The sequence below is a fragment of the Carettochelys insculpta genome, chromosome 13, assembly GCF_033958435.1.
Source record: "Carettochelys insculpta isolate YL-2023 chromosome 13, ASM3395843v1, whole genome shotgun sequence".
Taxonomy (NCBI): domain Eukaryota; kingdom Metazoa; phylum Chordata; order Testudines; family Carettochelyidae; genus Carettochelys; species Carettochelys insculpta.
In genome coordinates, this window is record NC_134149.1 from 10000001 (window position 1) to 10019233 (window position 19233).

General features: G+C 36.9%; 1 protein-coding gene across 2 annotated transcripts in view; it reads left to right on the forward strand.

Moving 5' to 3' along the window:
• Nucleotides 1-19233, forward strand: part of FMR1 (fragile X messenger ribonucleoprotein 1) — a 49562-nt gene that overhangs the window by 17732 nt on the left and 12597 nt on the right. For both annotated transcript variants that reach the window (XM_075007564.1, XM_075007565.1), the window contains 7 exons: nt 1860-1953; nt 2043-2159; nt 4634-4804; nt 4903-4981; nt 9014-9123; nt 14224-14310; nt 18753-18948. In XM_075007564.1, the coding sequence (XP_074863665.1) occupies nt 1860-1953; nt 2043-2159; nt 4634-4804; nt 4903-4981; nt 9014-9123; nt 14224-14310; nt 18753-18948 (854 nt within the window). The remainder of the gene's footprint in view (nt 1-1859; nt 1954-2042; nt 2160-4633; nt 4805-4902; nt 4982-9013; nt 9124-14223; nt 14311-18752; nt 18949-19233) is intronic.

Below are 19233 nucleotides of genomic sequence, written 5' to 3' on the forward strand. Positions count from 1 at the left end.
TCATTAATAGTTGAAATGAGATTTTTTTTCTACTTTTATCAAATGGAAAATGCAGAAATATAGATGTTGTTAGCAGTGTCACAGTTCGAACCATTTCACCAAATAATCTCTGAAGCAGTACTACAAGTCTGCAGAAATAAAGTTGTTTTAGTTTTTTGGGAGGGGGGATCGGTTTTCATGATGTTGAACAATATAGAGCCAGACAGATTTCATATTGAATTTTTTTTTTTTTTTTTGGTTTCATGATTGTATTGCTTATTTATATAAATAGGAAAATAAATGAATCTGGCAATTGAGTGCATATTATCAACCTAATTGATAACTATGTGAAAATACTTATGTTTTTGAACTTGATAAATTGTCTGTGACAAGTGTCTGTTTAATTACATATTTAATGGCAGATTAAGTGTAGGTTATTTTAATGATGAATGTATGAATGAAATAATTGAATAATTCTTACCATTATTGATTACTATCTACTAATTTGAAATTAGAACAACTAATTGTGAGACTCATCTAGAAAACTGACCTGTCAATTATCTGAAAATTCTTAAGAATGTAGTTGAAAAACCTTGGTTGAAACACTTGACTTCCCATCAGAGCTTTAAAAGATAACCCAAGACAGAACCGGAGTAGGGGGCCTTATTTTAAAAAAGAACAAAAACCAAGAAGTATTCTGTGAAGCACCCCAAACTTCAAAATTTTAGACTTGAGTAGAATATTCCGTAGCCCACTTACATCGGGAACTGCTCTGAACCCCCGCTACCTCTCATTTTTATTGAGTAGGAAACTGGATACATTTACAGTGCCGTAGTTTTTAGCACAATGAATTCAGGAAGGCAAAATATGAAATCCTAAATCCTCTGTCATAACTGATATATTAAAAAAACAAATCTAGTTTATTTTAAGTGTGTAAGATTGCACAGTGTGTTAATCAGACAAGATCTTAACCATTTTTCTTCTAATAAGCACATCATTTCTCTTTTTGAAATAATGTTAAATTAATCTGTTATGTGCGGGAACAATATATAAGTTTATTATACGGAAATAAGTTTTTCTGCAATTTTCTGGTGAATCATAAGCCTTTGACATTTTGACCCGAGTACTTTTTTTTTTTCTTCAGCTGTTCCTTATATGAAGTTTCTGTTTAATTGAAAATGCAGCTAATCAATCAAATGTGGAATGACTGTACTTAATACAGCTTAGATAAAGTTTAGGCAATATTTTTTCCTGAAGTACAAAGTTGAGACTATAAATCTTGGCTTATGGGAAAAATGGGTAAAAACAATCTCTCTCTGAAAAAACCACTCATATTATGTTCTCAAGGGAGCTGTCCTGAATCAGTTGCTGAAGAGTAACAGAGAGGTAGCCCTGTTAGTCTGTACTCCAAAAAAACAAAGCAGCAGAAATGTAGCACTTTAAAGACTAACAAAATTATTTACTTGGTGATGAGCTTTTGTGGGACAGACCAACTTCTTCAGATCAATTTCATTTCCAAATCAGACTGACATATATACATACAGAGGACCGAAAAGAAGAAAAAATGCAATAACTTAAAAAACAAATAGGATAAAAGGTGGAGGTGAGAAGTGGGGGGATGTTAATTGTCCTGTTGGAAATAATTACGAGCATCAAAGGAAGGGAAGCAGTCCTTGTAACACCTACTTGTGCTTACATCTACTTGTGCTTGCAGAATTACAATTCGTGGATATTAATTTAGTGAACCTTTTAGAACTATTCTTATGTTCTACAAAAACAATATTTTACCATTAATAGTTTCAAAGATGATGCATCTTATGATTGAGCCACAGGAGCATCAAATAAGTATTCTGTTAATAATGTAGCATTTAAATTCTTAGGTGTGCCAAAGAATCTGCACATAAGGACTTCAAAAAGGCAGTTGGAGCATTTTCTGTAATGTATGATTCTGAAAACTATCAACTTATCATTTTGGTAAGTACTGTTTCTGTAGCTTACACCTATTTTAAAGGTTTGTGTGAACAGAGTGTTTATCAGCTATTTTGTTTTTATCAATGGTGTAGTCCATCAATGAAGTAACAACAAAGCGAGCAAATATGCTGATCGATATGCACTTTCGAAGTCTTCGCACCAAGTTATCTCTGATGATGAGGAATGAAGAAGCTAGTAAACAGCTAGAGGTATGTTTTCTGTTTCTCCATCAGATAACCTGAAAACTGTACTGAGAACTCTTCTGCAATTATTGGTGGCAAGAGTTTTTTACGTGGGTGGTATTATAATATATCCAGTTTTTCTTAACTGTAGCACTAAAGGCAGATAGAGGTGTAGTCCCTGACAGTGAAATCTGTACAATTCAAGGGTCTCATCGTGCATGCGTCCCACTGGAGTCAGTAAGAGTGAGTGAATTGCTTCACGTGATAGGGCCCTAAAATGTCAAGGTTTGAGAATACTTTTGGGTGGAATCCATAGATATGTGATAATTTAGAATGTATGTTTTCAGATATAGATGAGTGGCTAAAGCATGGTGTTGATATGAGTGCCATAAACAAAAAATCATAGGGGGCAAAAACCCACGTTTCCACGTGAAGTGTTAAAATGTTGAGAGTGTGAGAGCCTAGAACTCCAGAAAGTGGAGGGCTTTGCAGCTTGGTGTAAGAGAGAGCCCAGCAATGAATTGGAGACAAAAAAAAAAATGAAGAAAATAGTGAGACTTATTGGTGGAATATTTGTAGTCAGTAGATAAATGTATTGTAAGTTGATTTGTGTATATTGTAAGACATACTATATTCTTATGATTGAAAGTGTGTTGAATGGCAGAAATCTGACTTGCAGTTTTATGTTGGAAAAGAGTGGGCAAGCAAATACCCATTTCACTATAAAGTAGAATGGAACTTTTTCTTAACTTCCCTGAAAATAAATAAAGGTAATATAGGGTAAGCCTCTCTACTCCGGCACCCTCAGGATCTGAAACCAGAAAATTTGCTGAATCACAGGAGGTCTAAATTTTCTAGCAGTGTTATCTGCACTTCCACTGTTTACTGGGCTCTTAGAAGACACTTAGAGGTCAATTAGAGCTAAATAACAGCACAGGACTGGTGGCTGAAAACAATCTTTATGGGACCATGGAAAACTTGAACCCCACTCCTTATAAGTGGACTTCTGGTTAACTAAAATCATGCCTGACAATGGATGTTGCCAGATGAGAATGTGCTGGGCTTGCGAAGTTCAACTTGTACTACATTTGTAAAGAGTTTTGAATTGTACTGAGAACTATAAATGTCAAGTAACTATTACTATTTAAAATTTCAAACTGGCAAATGATACCTCTGTTCTATTATATTGGAACCTATATTTTCAGAGGTTTTAACTTCTCATTTTAGCGGAAAGTGAGAAGGAACTTGGCACTCAGGAAACATTACTGTGTGGGACTTACCAACTCATGGGATACAAACGATAGGTGAATTACATGAATGTTCCTATTGGATTACATCCCAAATGTTAAGGAGCAGAGTACAGCTTGCACTTCTGAAAACTGGAACCTTGTGGTCCAGAGCACCCAACAGTCACTGCAAGAGGGTCAACAGCCTTGGCAGCCCAGCTAGGAACAGTGCAGTAGCCAGAGGGAATACACCAGCAGTGGGCTTGGGGCCAGGTGGCTGCACGAGCCCAGGGGAGTGTGGGGCTTCTTGGTGGTAAAGGCAGTAGGTGGGCGAGCAGCCTAGTAGGTGTGGTGGGGTGACCAGACGTGCTACCTACTGGAGCTACAGCAGGTAGCAGACTTGAGGGCTGGTGGCTGGGGATGTCCCTGATGCAGCAGATTCTCTTGTTCAGGACGTATCAGGTCCCGATCATGCCAGACTAGCATGGTATAACCTGTAGTCCAATTCTGAGAGCACTAGCCCTGAGTTAAGAAAGGAGCAACTCACTCCCACTGCCCTGCTGACCTTTCCTGATTTTTCCCTCCTGCCTCCACTCCGCTATGGCATCACTGCTCCATTCTTTCTCTGTCCCATGCCCATGTGATGTGACGTCTCGGGGAGGTAGAGCTTCCGAACACAGCTTCCTGAAGTTCTACTTCCCCCTAGATCAGGGGTCTGCAACCTGCGACTCTGGAGCTGCATTCAACTCTTTAAGGGCTTTTTGGGGCTTCTGACACTATAATTTGCAAAATAAAGAAAAAAACCTCTTGATTATTTTTGATAAATGGTGAATGTCCTGCAGTAAGCATGTCATACTACAAATCATTGTGTGTGTACCCTATTCACATTCATTGTGGCTCGTGAATTATTGATGTTTTTACTGAATTTAAAAAAAATGGTTCTTGCTATTTTGGTTGCCAACTTCTGTCCTAGTTAATAACTTTAGATGTGCAGCAGAAGCACCTCCTTCCTAAACTTAATTTTCACTCCTCTCACACTAGCTGTCGCTTTCATTCTTCCGCTTTCACTCAGAACCAGCAATTGGTTCTTGCTATTACTTCAGTTCCAAAATTCTTTGTATTATCAGAGTATTATGCAATTTCAGTTGATCCTGACAAGGATCCCTACATAGATTCCAACCCCACCCCCACCCCCGGTCCTGGTAGAAAACAATTGATGGTCCAGTATGAATAGAGGGATAAATCTGTAGTTGTAGTATGAATTCTTTTTTTTAGAGCTCAAGACAGCTTGCATCCCGATTTCATGAACAGTTTATTGTACGTGAAGACTTGATGGGCCTGGCCATTGGCACTCATGGTGCTAATATTCAGCAAGCCAGAAAAGTACCTGGTGTGACTGCTATTGACCTTGATGAAGACACCTGCACATTCCATATTTATGGAGAGGTAAGCTTCCAGATAAATAAATGGTAACATTTAATAAAACTAACATGCTCTGGAAAAAAAACTGAACTCCTTTGGTTTTTTCTCCCACTATATGTTAGGATCAGGATGCGGTGAAAAAGGCAAGAAGCTACCTGGAATTTGCTGAAGATGTCATACAGGTCCCGAGAAACTTAGTAGGTAAGTCAGTTTTGGAATTTAGCTCTGAAATGGTAGAAAAATATTAGTTTAACTATTAACTATGAGAAACAATGCAAAGAGGACAGCCTAAAGTTTGAAGAGGTCGGGGGAGGGGGGCTGAGGAGGGTGGAAACATGTTTTGTGAATGAGTTTTTTGTACTTTTATTACCAAATAACTTCTACAGGAAACTGAAAACATTTATTAAAAAGTATTGGTGTGGTTGAGGAAATGAATGTAGATTTGTGTTTCCACAGTGTGTGTTAGTTTACTGGACATGTAGTTGAGAAACGCTGACTAGAACAATAACATGACTCATGAAAGAACATGATTCTCCCAGAGTCACTTTTTCATTGCATTTGTCAAGGTCCCTTGTGCAAGAGGATGATCCTTTTTGAGGATTTATGTTCAGCAGACAATATTTGTTTACAGTTATGCATTCACTTGCTGGCTTTATATGCTTTGTCACTTGTTTTGGTAGTCTGAACCAAAATAAGCTTCACAACCAGAAAACTGAAAAAAAGTAAGCTGGATTCTAGATGAAGTCAAGGACATACATAAGGCTAGAGCCACACAGTGTTGAAAGATCTACCTGTTCAGGGTCTATCTTCTGGGGTTTCATTTTGCACATGTGCAAAATGACGCTCTTGGGGGTCAATGTCAGCTCCTCGTGAAAGGTAAGACAATAAGGAAGGTTGAAGGAACTTCGACCTTCTGCCTTGTGGACAGACGTGAAAGTAGGCCGTGGATAAATCTATTCTACCTACTCAATTAGCATAGCTAAAATTGCATATCGGTCATCAGCTTCTATTTTTAGTGTGGACATAGCTTGAATGTCCTGAAGTCTGTTGAGAAATGTGGCTTCTGCTATGCAGCAAAGTAATCGGCTAATTTCTAATTTCATACTACCCTCATCTTTCCTTTTGCCTATTCCTTGGGAAGCTTTCATATAGGTGCAACAATGGAAGTAAGACAAGGTGCAGATATTGACTAACAGCACTTTTCCAAAAACAAGCATCAGTGACTCTAAAACATCTATCAACCCCTGGGTAGAAAATAGCTTATTTTAAAATAATTTCATGGTTGTGCCTATAAGCCAGCAGAAATATGTCATCTAGGTTTGCTTGAGAGCTAGAATGAGTTGAAGTAGTGAGTAACAAGACAAACTTGCTTTTGGTGCATTTAAGTATCTCCAATTTTTGTACAGGCAGACTGCTTCATTGAATATTGAGCAGGCTTTGAGAGCAATAGTGAAATGGCACTGTCTGAATTACATGAGATTTTAGACAAGAACCAGGATGTTACTCCATCTATTTAATTGATTTAAATTTAGTAAATGTTACTCTTAGTTTCTCTCGGCTGTAGTTCTCACTGATGATGAGCAGAAATGGTAAACTGAATTTTTAATTTGAATGTTAATTGATACCTGCTCCATGTGCTCAGGATTTTTAAATTAAAAATTTTAAAAAATAAACTGCATTTTATGTTTGAGCAATCTTTTCACTTCATGTCTTCATGTTCTTGACCTAGATCCCACAGAAAGAATATACCTCTGTTAATACAGGTTGAACCTGTCTAGTCAGGAACACTGTTGTCTGGCAAAATCCATAATCTGGCTTGATTTCAGTTAGCTTGGATGTCCACTTGTCATGGACATGGCCAAATTTCCTCTGGTCCCATAAAGTTTGCTGACAGCCACCAGTCCTGGCTCTGTGCTGTACATAGTTATTTAGCTCTGATTGACCACAAATGTCTTCTAAGAGCCCAGTAAGCAGTAAAAGCATTGGTAATGCTGCAACACAATATTGACTTCCCAATGATTGGGCAAATTCTCAGCACTAGTCTGGTTCTGAGGGACCTATTCTTTCTATGGGATCTGGGGAGAGAAAGAAGACATGAAATGAAAAGTTTGGCCAAACAAAATACAGCTGATTTTTTTTTTTTAAATATTTTTAATCCTAAATATGTGGAACAAGTATCAATTACAATCCAATTTAAAACCAGACTAGAGAAGTTCACTCTGTATGCTTATTAATATATATCCAAAATAAGTAATATTTGGAGAACACAATCCTTCTTCTTCCCCTAGCCATCTTGCAAAGTACGCACTTGTAGCTTGACAGACAACTAAAATTTTTAATCTAGGTAAACTGCTCTCAATACTATTGGTAAAATATTGTTATGGAGTAGTGGTTTTTGTAATTTTTGCGTATAAACTGAATTTTTATAACTTATTTCTGAAAAGTTTAAGTTCTTGTGAAAATTCTAAAACAAGTAGCATAGATTTCACTTTGAGCATGCAAGTTTGTATTTTCTGTTGATTATTAATATATAGATTGCTGATCTTCCCTCTTCTAAAAAATCAACATTTTATTGATTGCTGAGGTAAACAGTTGCATTTTGAATTAATTTGTTACAGTGATAGGAAGCTTGTAATTGTCTGGGTTTTTTTAAATGTTTACAGCTCTCTTCGTATGCATCCATTATGTTTCCTGATAATTGTTAACTTTTACAACAGATGAAATACAATATTAAAATATTCAGAGGACGTTGACGCTTTTTGGTGGTAACAAGGCCTAGAGTAGTCGTCATGGTCAAGGAGAACAAATTGGTTATGTATGTGGCAATCTTTCTCTGAATATTTTCAAATTAAAATGGAGACTATAAAAATCAGCCTAAAATTATCATTACTAAAAAGTTATAGTTAGGGTGAATTAAAGTAAAAACAGCTGCATACCTTGCGTGTGATGTAAAAATGTGGCTGCTATTAGCATTTATGAATTTAAGAAAATACAAGCAAATATCCATTCTGTTGTCAGTATACACCATGTCTTGTGTGATTATAAGTGGGTTTTAATCAGTTTGTTCTTGCTGGATTAAATCAAGCCAACAATATGAACACTTACCTTGAATTGAAAAAAAAATTGCTGATTATTTTTGAAACTCATGTCTTGAATTTATTTAACAAGTTGGGTTAAATTCTCATCTTCGTTACAAGCTATCATTTGCATTAATCTTTTTAACTTAATTTTAAGTGTTCTGGCTTAACAGTAGGTAATATGTTAATTTTAATTTATAAAAGAGCATCCCACATAACTAGCTTGCCTTTTAATATCTCGTTCACTTTTTAAATTTTAGTTGGAAGAGCAACATTAAGTGTTTGTTTCCATTGCTTGTTTTAGGTCAACTTTTAAATGTACAAAAATAAAAATTTCCATTTCCTTGGATAAACTTCTGTTCAAGTTTATCTGATACACACATTTTTGGTTATGAAACATCTAAGACTAATTCTGAACAGTTCTTTTCACCTGTTCTTTTTTTTTTTTAAACACAAAAAAGATTTCTAATGGAAATATCTTGCCAAACATATGTCAAAACAAAACTTGCTTCTAAGGATTTGGTCCTTCTTGCCTTCTCAACCTCATCTCTGGTACCAGAAAATGTAACAGTGACTAAAATTTTGAGGACCAAAGATGTCACATTGGTTTTGTTCTTTGCTTGCTTGTTCTTTAGGCATGGTAAGTTTTTGTAGTATTGTAAAAGGGAAAAAATGCATTCAGTCCCAGCATATATTTGTATGCAATTTTAATTTAAGTACACAAAATCAAGAGAAATGTCAGTGTAAAAAATTGTGAATTTTCACTTTAACTAAGATTTGTAGCTTTAAGATGTAAATAGTCATATTACACACTTTTAGGGTTTTGTGACTGAATTTCCTTTGTTCTCTTAGTTTTTTGTGTTTTTTCTGTTTATCAAATACTATTTTCTAAATACTTTGGCATTTGCTTCATTGAATACTATTTACCCCTGATGACATGGCTGCTTTGGAGTGGTTACCAAAATTTGTACTGTAGATTACTTAGCAAATTTAGTTCATGGCTCATTGACTAAATCTTGGTTATAAACCATTAGGTGAGTGTTGGCAAACCCTTTTTATTGGTATGAAATTCTTCTACTAAACTGCTGTATATTAATATTTTCAGATTTTGGGGAGAAAGCCTAAAGGTGGAATGTTCTGTATATTCTTTCTGTAGGAAAAGTAATAGGAAAAAATGGAAAACTGATTCAGGAGATAGTGGACAAATCGGGTGTTGTGAGAGTAAGAATTGAGGCTGAAAATGATAAAAATATTCCGCAAGAAGAGGTATGTTTATAGTAAATGTATTCTGTGTCTGTATCAATTGGTGGTGAAATTGCTATGTTCAGCAGTAAAATAAGTTCCTGGTAAGAGTATAATTAATGTGTGGGATCTCTTCCCCCATGCAGCTGATTTTTTTTTTTTTTCCTTCCTTCCCCTCCTGCTTCAATGGAGTCAGAAGGGAAATTTTTACAAACTTGTGCAGATTTTTTTGACATCATGTAATGGTAACCTTTTGTGCAAGTCTTTTAAATTGCTGATATGTAAGTTCACCAATGATTCATTTTGGAATCACCTTTTTATTTCTGTTTGTTAGAAGCATTAATACTGGATTCACAGTGTAATGGTATCCCAGAAACATATGTACGAATTTACTTTCACATTCATTAAAAATTTTTTTTTTTTAAGTTTGCGATGTTGAACTTCAGGTGTCTCATTTTGATGCTTTAGTTAAGTCTGGTTGCATTTTCATTATAAATCCCTTAGTGTTGGTATTAGATTATGAGCTGACAACAACCAGTATATGCGTTAATCTGTACTTCCTTAAAATGTTTGGACAGGTGGTGTATGCCAGGTCTGCTATAAGAAGAATGCATAAAACTGGTCAAATTTTATTAGAGTTTTAACCTTATATAGGGTCTCAATGAAGCCTTGAACTCCATAACTTGAAAATTTGATTTTAAGGGAGATTTGGCAGGCAAAGGAAATCTATACCACAAAAATACCCTTATTTAAAAGTTATGGAATTTTCATCCCAAATGTTGATATTAAATGCATAATTAATCTTTTAAAGCACTTAAACTCTTATTTACGTAGTTTCTAATAATTTACCAGCTAACCAACTGTTGTTATTTAGTCACTTGATGGACAACATCTTGTAATTTGCTGGTACTTATGATCGCGGCCCCCTCCCTCCCCCCCCCGTGAAGTTTCCCTGCAATTGCAAATGTGAATGCTGCACTCTCCTACCAAAAAAGCAAAAAACGATCGTTGGGGTTAGAAGTGTGTTGTTGGCAAAAACGCTAGCAGTGTTTCATGCATGATAACTTTTAGCAGCAGGTCTTTGAAACAGCCTTGTTGCTAAAAACTATCTAGTGTAGACATAACCTAAGAATAAGATGCATGGTTTGTTTGTTTTTTTTTAATTTGAACATGCTTGCTGAAAAATAGAGATATTCTTGACACCAGTACAACACGACTGTTAGGCAAGAATCAGTAGCCCGAGTTCTAACCTGCTTTGTTTAATGGAACAAAAGTGTTTAAATACAATGTCAGTTTTTCTTGTTACCGTAACCTAAAATGACCTCAAGCATTTAGAATTAGAAGTTCCACTTGTACTTCTAAATTCACATATTTCACATTTTACTTCTAGTAACAAAATCTTCTTAGAATGTTAAGTGGTTGGACTGAGCAAAAGGGCCAATATTTTATTGCAAGCTAAAATTACATCATTGACTTTAATGAGTTTACTGTGTGGCTGATATATAAAATACAAAAATTCAAGCAATAGAATAGATTTGACCACATTTGGTATATGAGAGGCTATTTATAGTTTGAAAGGGCTCATTTGCATATGCTTTTTAAATCCAAAATAGAGCTGTTAAAGGTGAATTGAAAGATTTTTTTTTAACTTGCCAAGTCGTAAGTTCAGAGTTCTGTATAGCTCCTGTTTATAGATAATGACATCACTAACACTTGCATTGCTTACAGTGCTGTAGGTGTTAGTTGTGTCATCAACTGTAACGGGAAATACAAATACCGGAGGTCAAATCTGGGTAGTTAAGAAACATTTAATCTTTTAAACTCTGGTTTTTGAACTGTTTACAACATGATTTAGATTTTTAGATCTTGTAGCTTTTATTTATTGTTATAGGACACTTAAGTAAAGTTTTAAAGCTTGAAAAGCAGGGTGAAGTTCTCATTCTTATACAGCATATGTTTCAAACTCAGTTTACTTCAGGGCCAGTGAGAGTCGTTAAATCCTCCTAGTGGGCCAGTGGACGCACCTTTCTGGCAAGGCTCAGGGTGGGGTGTGTGTGTCTCTGTCCATCCCTCCCCCACATCTCCTGGCCCTGCCTGCTGGCCTGTAATGCTGCTCCTACCCTGTGCATCCCTGTAATCCCTGCCTTTCACCCCGGGCAATTTAAATCCTGCCTGGAGAGCCCCCACCACCAGCTTGGCAGTGCAGCAGGGTTTCTGCGGCCTGGGGGAGGTGTGTGTGCACAGCTATCTTGTCCATAGTTGTAAGCTATGAAAATAATTTATATTGGTGCCACCTCTAAGCCTTCTGCTGATTAGGTTTTTTTTTCCCTGCAAAGACCCTGACATGTTTTTAGAATTAAGCCAGATCTAGGAACTTCACTAAATGATGCCTTGGGCACTGCTATCAACTGTGATCGCTCTGCCTTTATAGACTTGTTTATTGGTGCATGGTATTAAGAGAATCCAAGCTCCCCCTTTATTAAAGGAAGTCTTTAATTTCTAAAAAATTCCCCAAGTATGCTGTGTCTGCAGCCTTGTGCTCGCTGGGATTGCCCTTTTTAGTTTGAGTATTAAATGCTCATCAGACTTGAAAATACTCCAGACGTTGAGAGAGTAAAGTTGAATCATATGCTGTTGTGGTTTGAGAATTTGAGATACTAGATCAGAGTATAGGTGTATTAGGATAACAAAATACACTAAATAGTTTTGTTCTTAATTATGTGGATTTAAATAAGTGTACCCATCTGATGCAGAGTAAGTTAAAAAGAGATAGCAAGACGATAAACCAATGATAAATTTGCCTTTTTCCAAATTGTCAAAGACAACACATACAGCTGTTAAGCATTCCTTTTAATTTCTGGGGCTTTCTAATCGCTAAACTTTTTTTCACCTCTTATCTGGGAGGTGACTCCCCTGAAAAGCCATCTCCATAAATCAAGAGTATTTGAATTGAAACAGTCTTTAAATGCTTTGGAAATTACCTATTTGCAGTGACCTAGAGAGATAGTAAACAAGTTTCCTAGCTTGCATTTATCTCATGAGTAGGTGGTTCTTCTGAAGTGAGTAGTTGCTGCTGTTGGAAATTTCATGTAAATGTTCTGGGATTCTGCATGATAATACCTCTCCTGGTTTTTACATTATAAGTCATTGGTCTTGAAGCTTGTCTTCATGATTTCAATCTCCTAACATTTTTATGATGGAGATCTTCAAGTTTTTATTTGGATTTCTGGGAGAGATGACTCCTGCAATAAGGTAATTTATTGTAGCATTATGTTTCTAACAACTGCTACAGTGCAACTAGACACCTTTTTGGCTTAAGTAGAAGGGAATGTCTGAGTTCAAGTGTGCGTGGGTTGTTTTGAACTTAATTGTGCAGTTTTTGCACTATGCACCTACTAGTGCTGGCACAGACTAGGAATACTTTTAGGTTATACGCTCCAGACTGACAGTCCCTCATTTATGTATTACTAAAGAGAGAAATCAGATCGATTTATTCTATTCCACAATGAGAAAAAAAAAAAAAAAAAAAAAAAAAAGAGAAAAATAAAAAATTTAAGAAACAGAAGGTCTCTGGCCAACAGGCAAAAGTCACAGCTAAATTATATTGTACAACACCAAAGATTACTTGTCACTGTATTTCATGCAAGTTAATGTTTTTATTAGCATTGCTATGGTTTATCAGAAGCCTATGAATTACTTCGTTTCCTCCAGATACAAAGTTGGAAGGCAGAAGAAGCTGAAATGTTTCTGTTCCTGCATTTTACAGAGAGCTTGGGGGTGCGAAGGGGGGTTCCCACATCAGTTGTGTCTATCATCTCCTGCATGAAATGTGTACACACATGCAAACTAGTGAAATCTTTAGCTAACATTAAATTTACAAGAAACATAAATGTGTGAAAAGAGAATTCTTAGGAAGTGTACTTAAATAGTTTTAACTCTTCCCCCAGTAATGTGGTGAGAAATCATAATCTCCAGTTACTTTTTTTTCTAATCATAGTGCAGCGTAAGTGACGGCCAAAATTAGAATAATTTACTCTTAATCATACTTGCGGTACCAGCTTCTTTGTACCACTTAGTTATACACACTCCACATGAAAAAGAATGCTTCTGCTTAGATAAATAGCATACTATCCCCCCATGAATGTCTATTTCTGTGAAATACTAAGGGATATTAGCATCTCTTCAGATTTGCGAGTGACTATGTACCTAAAGCCCTTAAAAAAATCCCTTGTTGAAAAATAATACAGCCTTCAAATAAGTTATAAAAGGTACAGAAGGGAAGATGAGAGGCTTACATCGTTATAACTACAGAGTTAAGGTCTCTCAGTTATCTTGCCTGTAAATGCCAGTGTTTTCAAATATTGGAATTGTGCTCAACTTCAGTGTTGAATTTCCTAACCTTCTGGCAAGTGGTTGTTAATACTATTAGCACTTTTGAAAAGTAATTAACATTCAGACCATTGGTGGTATGCGGCAGTGCTAACTTCACCTTAGTGAAGATTTTTGTTTGTCTTTTATAAATTACTTTATGGGGTCCAAGAGAAATAAGTGCTATTTTATGCACAGATTGATGGGACTATGTTTTGAAGTGCTTAGTTTTTCCTGAACTTGTAAATTAAAAGAACCTGGCACACAGAAGTTGGTGCTATGTGAAAAGCATTGTTTACATTAAGTTTGAGAGATTAGATGGCAGAACAGTTTTAATAATGATTTTTAACATGGTTCAGAAAGTATGATCTAAATGTGGCTTTATGATCCACACTGTCTAATTGTAACTCAGTCTAGAATTCATTTATCCAGCTACAGACCTACTTGCCCAGCTTTATTGTGATGACTCTTAATGGACAAAGATGGAATTTATTTTCCCTTCCAAAATAAATTACTGTCCTTGGATGAGTGGAATATTGTGAGGTTAAGTTTACTGGATGTACACGTAACTATATTTTTTGCAGCTGTTAATATAGCTAATATCAGTTTTTTATGAAATTTAGAGGTTGTGTCCCAATTTTGAAGGGGTTCTTCATTTACTTTGTAGTTATGTGTTAATTATCATTAGGATTACTTAAATATTTGATGACTAAATATCATTGCATGATTTTTTTAAAATATGTGATTTCTTTTCAGGGGATGGTACCATTTGTATTTGTGGGAACCAAGGACAGCATCACTAATGCAACTGTGCTTTTAGATTATCACCTAAATTATTTAAAGGTGAGGAAAATTATATTACTTTACTTATAATATATGGAGATACACATCTCATAGATCTGGAAGGGACCTTGGGAGGTCATCGAGTCCAGTCCTCTTCCCTCTTGGCTGTAATTTTGGAGTGAGATTGGTCCTTTAGCCCTCCTAGCTTGCGCCATTTAATACACTTATTCCAGTCTTCTAATCCTGGACTTCCTTCTCCATGTGCAACCATACCTTTTCAGTAGGAAATCTTCCCATTTCTTTGGAGGTCTGCTGAGTTATTTCATTTCCCTTGGGGACCACTTGGTGACAGCTGCAGTCCGTCAGTAGTTATTGAGCCTATCTATATGCGTGGCCCATTGCATTTTATTTATACCCGCTTTTAGCAATGATGTGTCCTGCATTACACTCTGCTGTCTGGTCACTTATTCAGGGATTTCGTTGCTGATTGAAATCTCCAGAATTATTTCCATTGCCCTCTTTGTGACAGTTACAGGTCCTGTATCTTCATCATTGCCCATGTTTCACTGCTGTGCAAAGTTGTAAGAAGTACTTTTAGGTTCAGGAAGTTTGATGCATGTTATATTTTGTGCAGTCCTATTCTGTCCCCCCACTGGAGTAATACATCCTTGATAGACCTGAATGTGTAACAATCAACTTTAATTCTTTGCTAGAATTAACCTTCCTGATCATGTTTGTTGGCCCAGAAAGATGTATTTCAACTTCTTATATTCTTGCCTATTTGGGCTTTTGGCAAGGCATCAGGCTACATAAATTTTATTTTAAAGTCCAGCTATGCTGCTGTTCGCGTCATGTTCTTGCTGCATTTTCCACAGATTGATGTCTTCAGCAATTTGATATCCTACCAGTGAATCTGAGGTGGTTTAATTGCTTTTCTTTGATGCTGATTCCACCCTTTCAGTTCATCTGCCTCATTTCCATTTCAAGGCAAGCTGTGAAGAGTTTCACTAAAACTATGTCTCTTTGCTTCTCACCTTTTTTGATTGGGATGTGAATCAAGTGTTGAACAGAGTTATACCCATAGAGCAGTTAGTGTGTATCCTTTAGTAGTTTGACATAGCTTATCTTGAAGCTCTGTTCTACTAGAGCGCTGGATTGATCTGTGTTTTTTCATAGTCAACAAAGGCAGTGCATAAATGGAATTTTTATTCCCTTGAGTACTCTAATGGCTGATATATAGTGATGATATGGTCCACAGTGCTAAAATTCCTTCAAAAAGCCTACCACCTCTCAAAGGCAGCTCATCCAGACTGCAAGATTTGGTTTGGTATTGTTCTGGTAAAATGCTTGTAGAGATGTTAAAGCAGGCATATTGCGTGATAATTCTCCAGATCTTTATGATCATCCTTCTTATGTAACAAAATGGTACTGGACTCTTTCCAACGAGGTGATATTCTCTACATTTCCAGGTAACAGCTACACCTCTGAGCAGGGGTTTCCCAGAGGTTGTGGCCTCCAGCTCTTATTCCAGTTGTCAGTCTGTCTCTTCTTGCAGTTTTTCCTCCCTGTATTTGATAAACTGCATGTTGAACTTCACTGACAGGACCACCAGGAGTGGGCTCTCCATTGAGCTGTTGAAGAGTTGGTAGTGGGGCATTTATCTGAAAGGTGAACAGTTCAGTGTAGAAATCTTTGCAGACTGCATCCGTCACTGGACTGTCAGTTACAGATTTTTTCCCATTGTTTTTCAGTGCTTTTATTGTTGTTCTGTACAGCAGCAATTCCTGTTTTCAGTTTTTGTGGCATTTGTGATCTTCAGCTTTGAGAGCCTTTCATGTCAGTACTTCTCAGTCTTTTTAGTCTTTTTTTTTTTTAAACAGCTTTTAGAGGAAGCAGTACTCGAGTTCGTTGCTATCATTTCGCTACATATTCCTTTGCTTCTGTAGTAAGTTCCTCATTTCCTCAGAGTTTCTTTCCGTTGCTCTTTTCTGTCTTCATTTCTTGTTGCTTCAGCTTAACAGCAAAGGTTTGTAGTTGTCACAGGTATTCATATGACTCAATTCTTCCTTGGAAGTATTTGCTTTCAGAATAGCCTTGTTGAATATTCTTAGCAGATATCTCTGACTTGCCATTTGTAGCACTTTCTTCTCCACGTTTTTGTTGGAGTTGAGATCAAATGGTTATCAACTACTGATGTTGAATGATGGTACTACTTCGATGACCTGTACAAGGCATTGCTTATCAATCAAAATTTTCTATTGTCAGTCTCATTTTTGGTTTTTGCATTGGGCAAAATCCATATCCACTTGCTCTCAACCCCCTTTGTAACCAAGTGTTACTACCAGTGAATGTTTCTTTTGCCTCCACCAGCATTTCCAGCCAATCTCCTCATGGATTCAGTTCATTTATGCCATTCCCTTCCAATGGACTTTTTGCCTTCTTTCCCTTCTCCCAGTTGGGTATTGTAGTTGCCCACTGCAGTCACATGTGGTTTTGTAAGTGAAGGTTTCCTAGAGCTCCTGATAGAATTCTTTCCTGTCATCATCATCTTCCCTTGTGCTTGTGGGACCATGGATCTGGATAATCTTCAGGCTTCTATTCATGTTCAACTGAGGTATAGCACTCTGATGCATTGTGATATGAGCTTACAGGGGATGATTTTTGAAGACCTGTCCTTAGTGAGGATAAACAGTTCCTCCAATGATTTTTCATAGCTTCTTTTTTTCCTAACATAGTGGTGCTTCCACCTCTTTTCATCCATCTTTTGCTAGCCCTGTTTCGCAGAGACCAGGGTTATCACAGGCTGTTTTTGCTTTCCCATTGTTTAGGTGGTAGATTGAGTCATCCCTCACAGGTGTTCTGTAGTTTGATACATATTGAGAGGGCAGTCTTTTTCTGGCATGTTAAATTCTTAACAAACTCTGCACACTGCCATGGAATGGATCAAAGGATGTCCAAGTAACTGGGACCCATTTATAGATGTTACTGTAGCCATTTCTTCAGCCTACCACTGGTGCTGCTGTCATTGGCATGTTTACTACTTCAAAATCCTACCTCAGTGCAGCAAAGCTGCATGGTAGTGATGCTGACTTGTCTGACAGCAATGATATAGAAGTGTGTTTTCCAGTAGGTCCTGGTGTTAAGGTGTCAGACTGTCAACCCAGAGAGGGGACAATACTTATCATTTTGTGGGGCTGTGTGCTGGGTAAAATATTCAGAATAGACAGACTATATAGTGAAGATAGTGAGATAATGTCTTTACGTACACTTGACAAAATTACAAGTATTTTTAGAAAGCTGTGCTAGTTAACAATTAGCTTACTTATTTTATCATAATATTTGATGGATGATGGAATTGACTTAACTAGTGCAAGCATCATCACTGAATCGTTTGCTTTTGTGCTCTTAACCATTTTCTATTGACCAAAATGGTGGACCATGAAATGAAACTCCTCAGGACAAAGAATACTCTTAAGAACCAAAAGAATTGGAAGCAGGAGAGACTGCCCACATACCTACTCAATAGCATGGACTCCCCAGCAGAGCATGAGGAGGATTCAGGGCTGACAGTGACTGGAGGAAAGGTCCATCAGAACTACATCTCTCAGCTAGTTGCTTCAAAAAAGAGGAATGTGGCAGCAAATGTTGTTAGATGCTATCTGACTTTGCCATCTTTTGACACATTAATAGTTCAGTTTTAATTATGGTTTTCAAGTGAGTTGGAACAATTTAAGCATCCTGGCAGATTTTTTAGGTTCGTGGGATTTGATTATACTGAACAACAGTAACTTTCCCCTATCCTAATGCATTTTCTCTGACTTTTTGCAAGGCAAGGATGAACAGCATATATAATCTCCTCTTTGAATTATCTATTTAAACTCTGTACTACTGGTAGTGACTGCCTTACTCTCCCGCTATTTATGAGGCCTGGTATGGAAAAAATGAGAGAGCAGAGCTAGACAGAGGACATGCTTCACTTTCTCCACCTTTGAACAGGGTGCTTGACTCTTAAATCTGAAATAGTTAAGGACAGAAAGAAAAGCAGCAGCAGCAACCTTACACACTGCTCTAGCAAAAAGTAATTTTGCAAAAGTAACATGTTTCTAATATCAGAGGTAGCCGAGTTAGTCCGTATCTTCAAAATCAACAAGATGTCCTGTGGCACTTCACAGACTAACATGACTTGGAGCATAACCTTCTGTGGGCAAAGACCCACTCATGCATCTGACAAAGCAGGTCTTTGCCCACAAAGCCTTATGCTCCAAATTACCTGTTAGTCTATAAGGTGCCACAAGGCTTGTTATAGTTCTAATATGTGAACTCAAAGGTTATTGATCTCTTAATGCTTTCTGTTTATCAGTAGTGAATTTAACAAAAATAAACACCTGTTTCATGGCTGTTGCTTTGTGGTTCACGTTCTAAAACTAGACATTTTTAATGTATTTCCAAAATTGAGTACTAATTGAATAGCAATTATATGTAACAGATCTTTTTTTTTGTAGGAGGTAGACCAACTACGTTTGGAAAGATTGCAAATTGATGAACAGCTGCGACAGATTGGAGCTACATCTAGGCCACCACCAAATCGTACTGACAAGGAAAAAGGATACATGACTGATGATGGTCCAGGGCTTGGGCGAGGTAGTCGACCCTACAGAAACAGAGGGCACAGCAGACGTGGTCCAGGCTATGCTTCAGGTAGGTAACTACCAGTCTGTAACTTAACGCTGATCTTTTGGACAATCCCTTTGTTCTCACAATTTTCTGAAATTTACATTTTATTAACTTACATACATGAGCACTGGATGTTTTAGGGGAATGAGTCTGTTAAAAGTAGACTAAGATTATTATTCATCATGAGTACTAATATATGAAGATTGTCCCATGTCTCAGGTGTAAAAATATGTGTATATATAAACACTATACACATAATGTGTATATATAAACACTGTGCTAACAGTTTTACAGTTGCTTAAGCAGTAT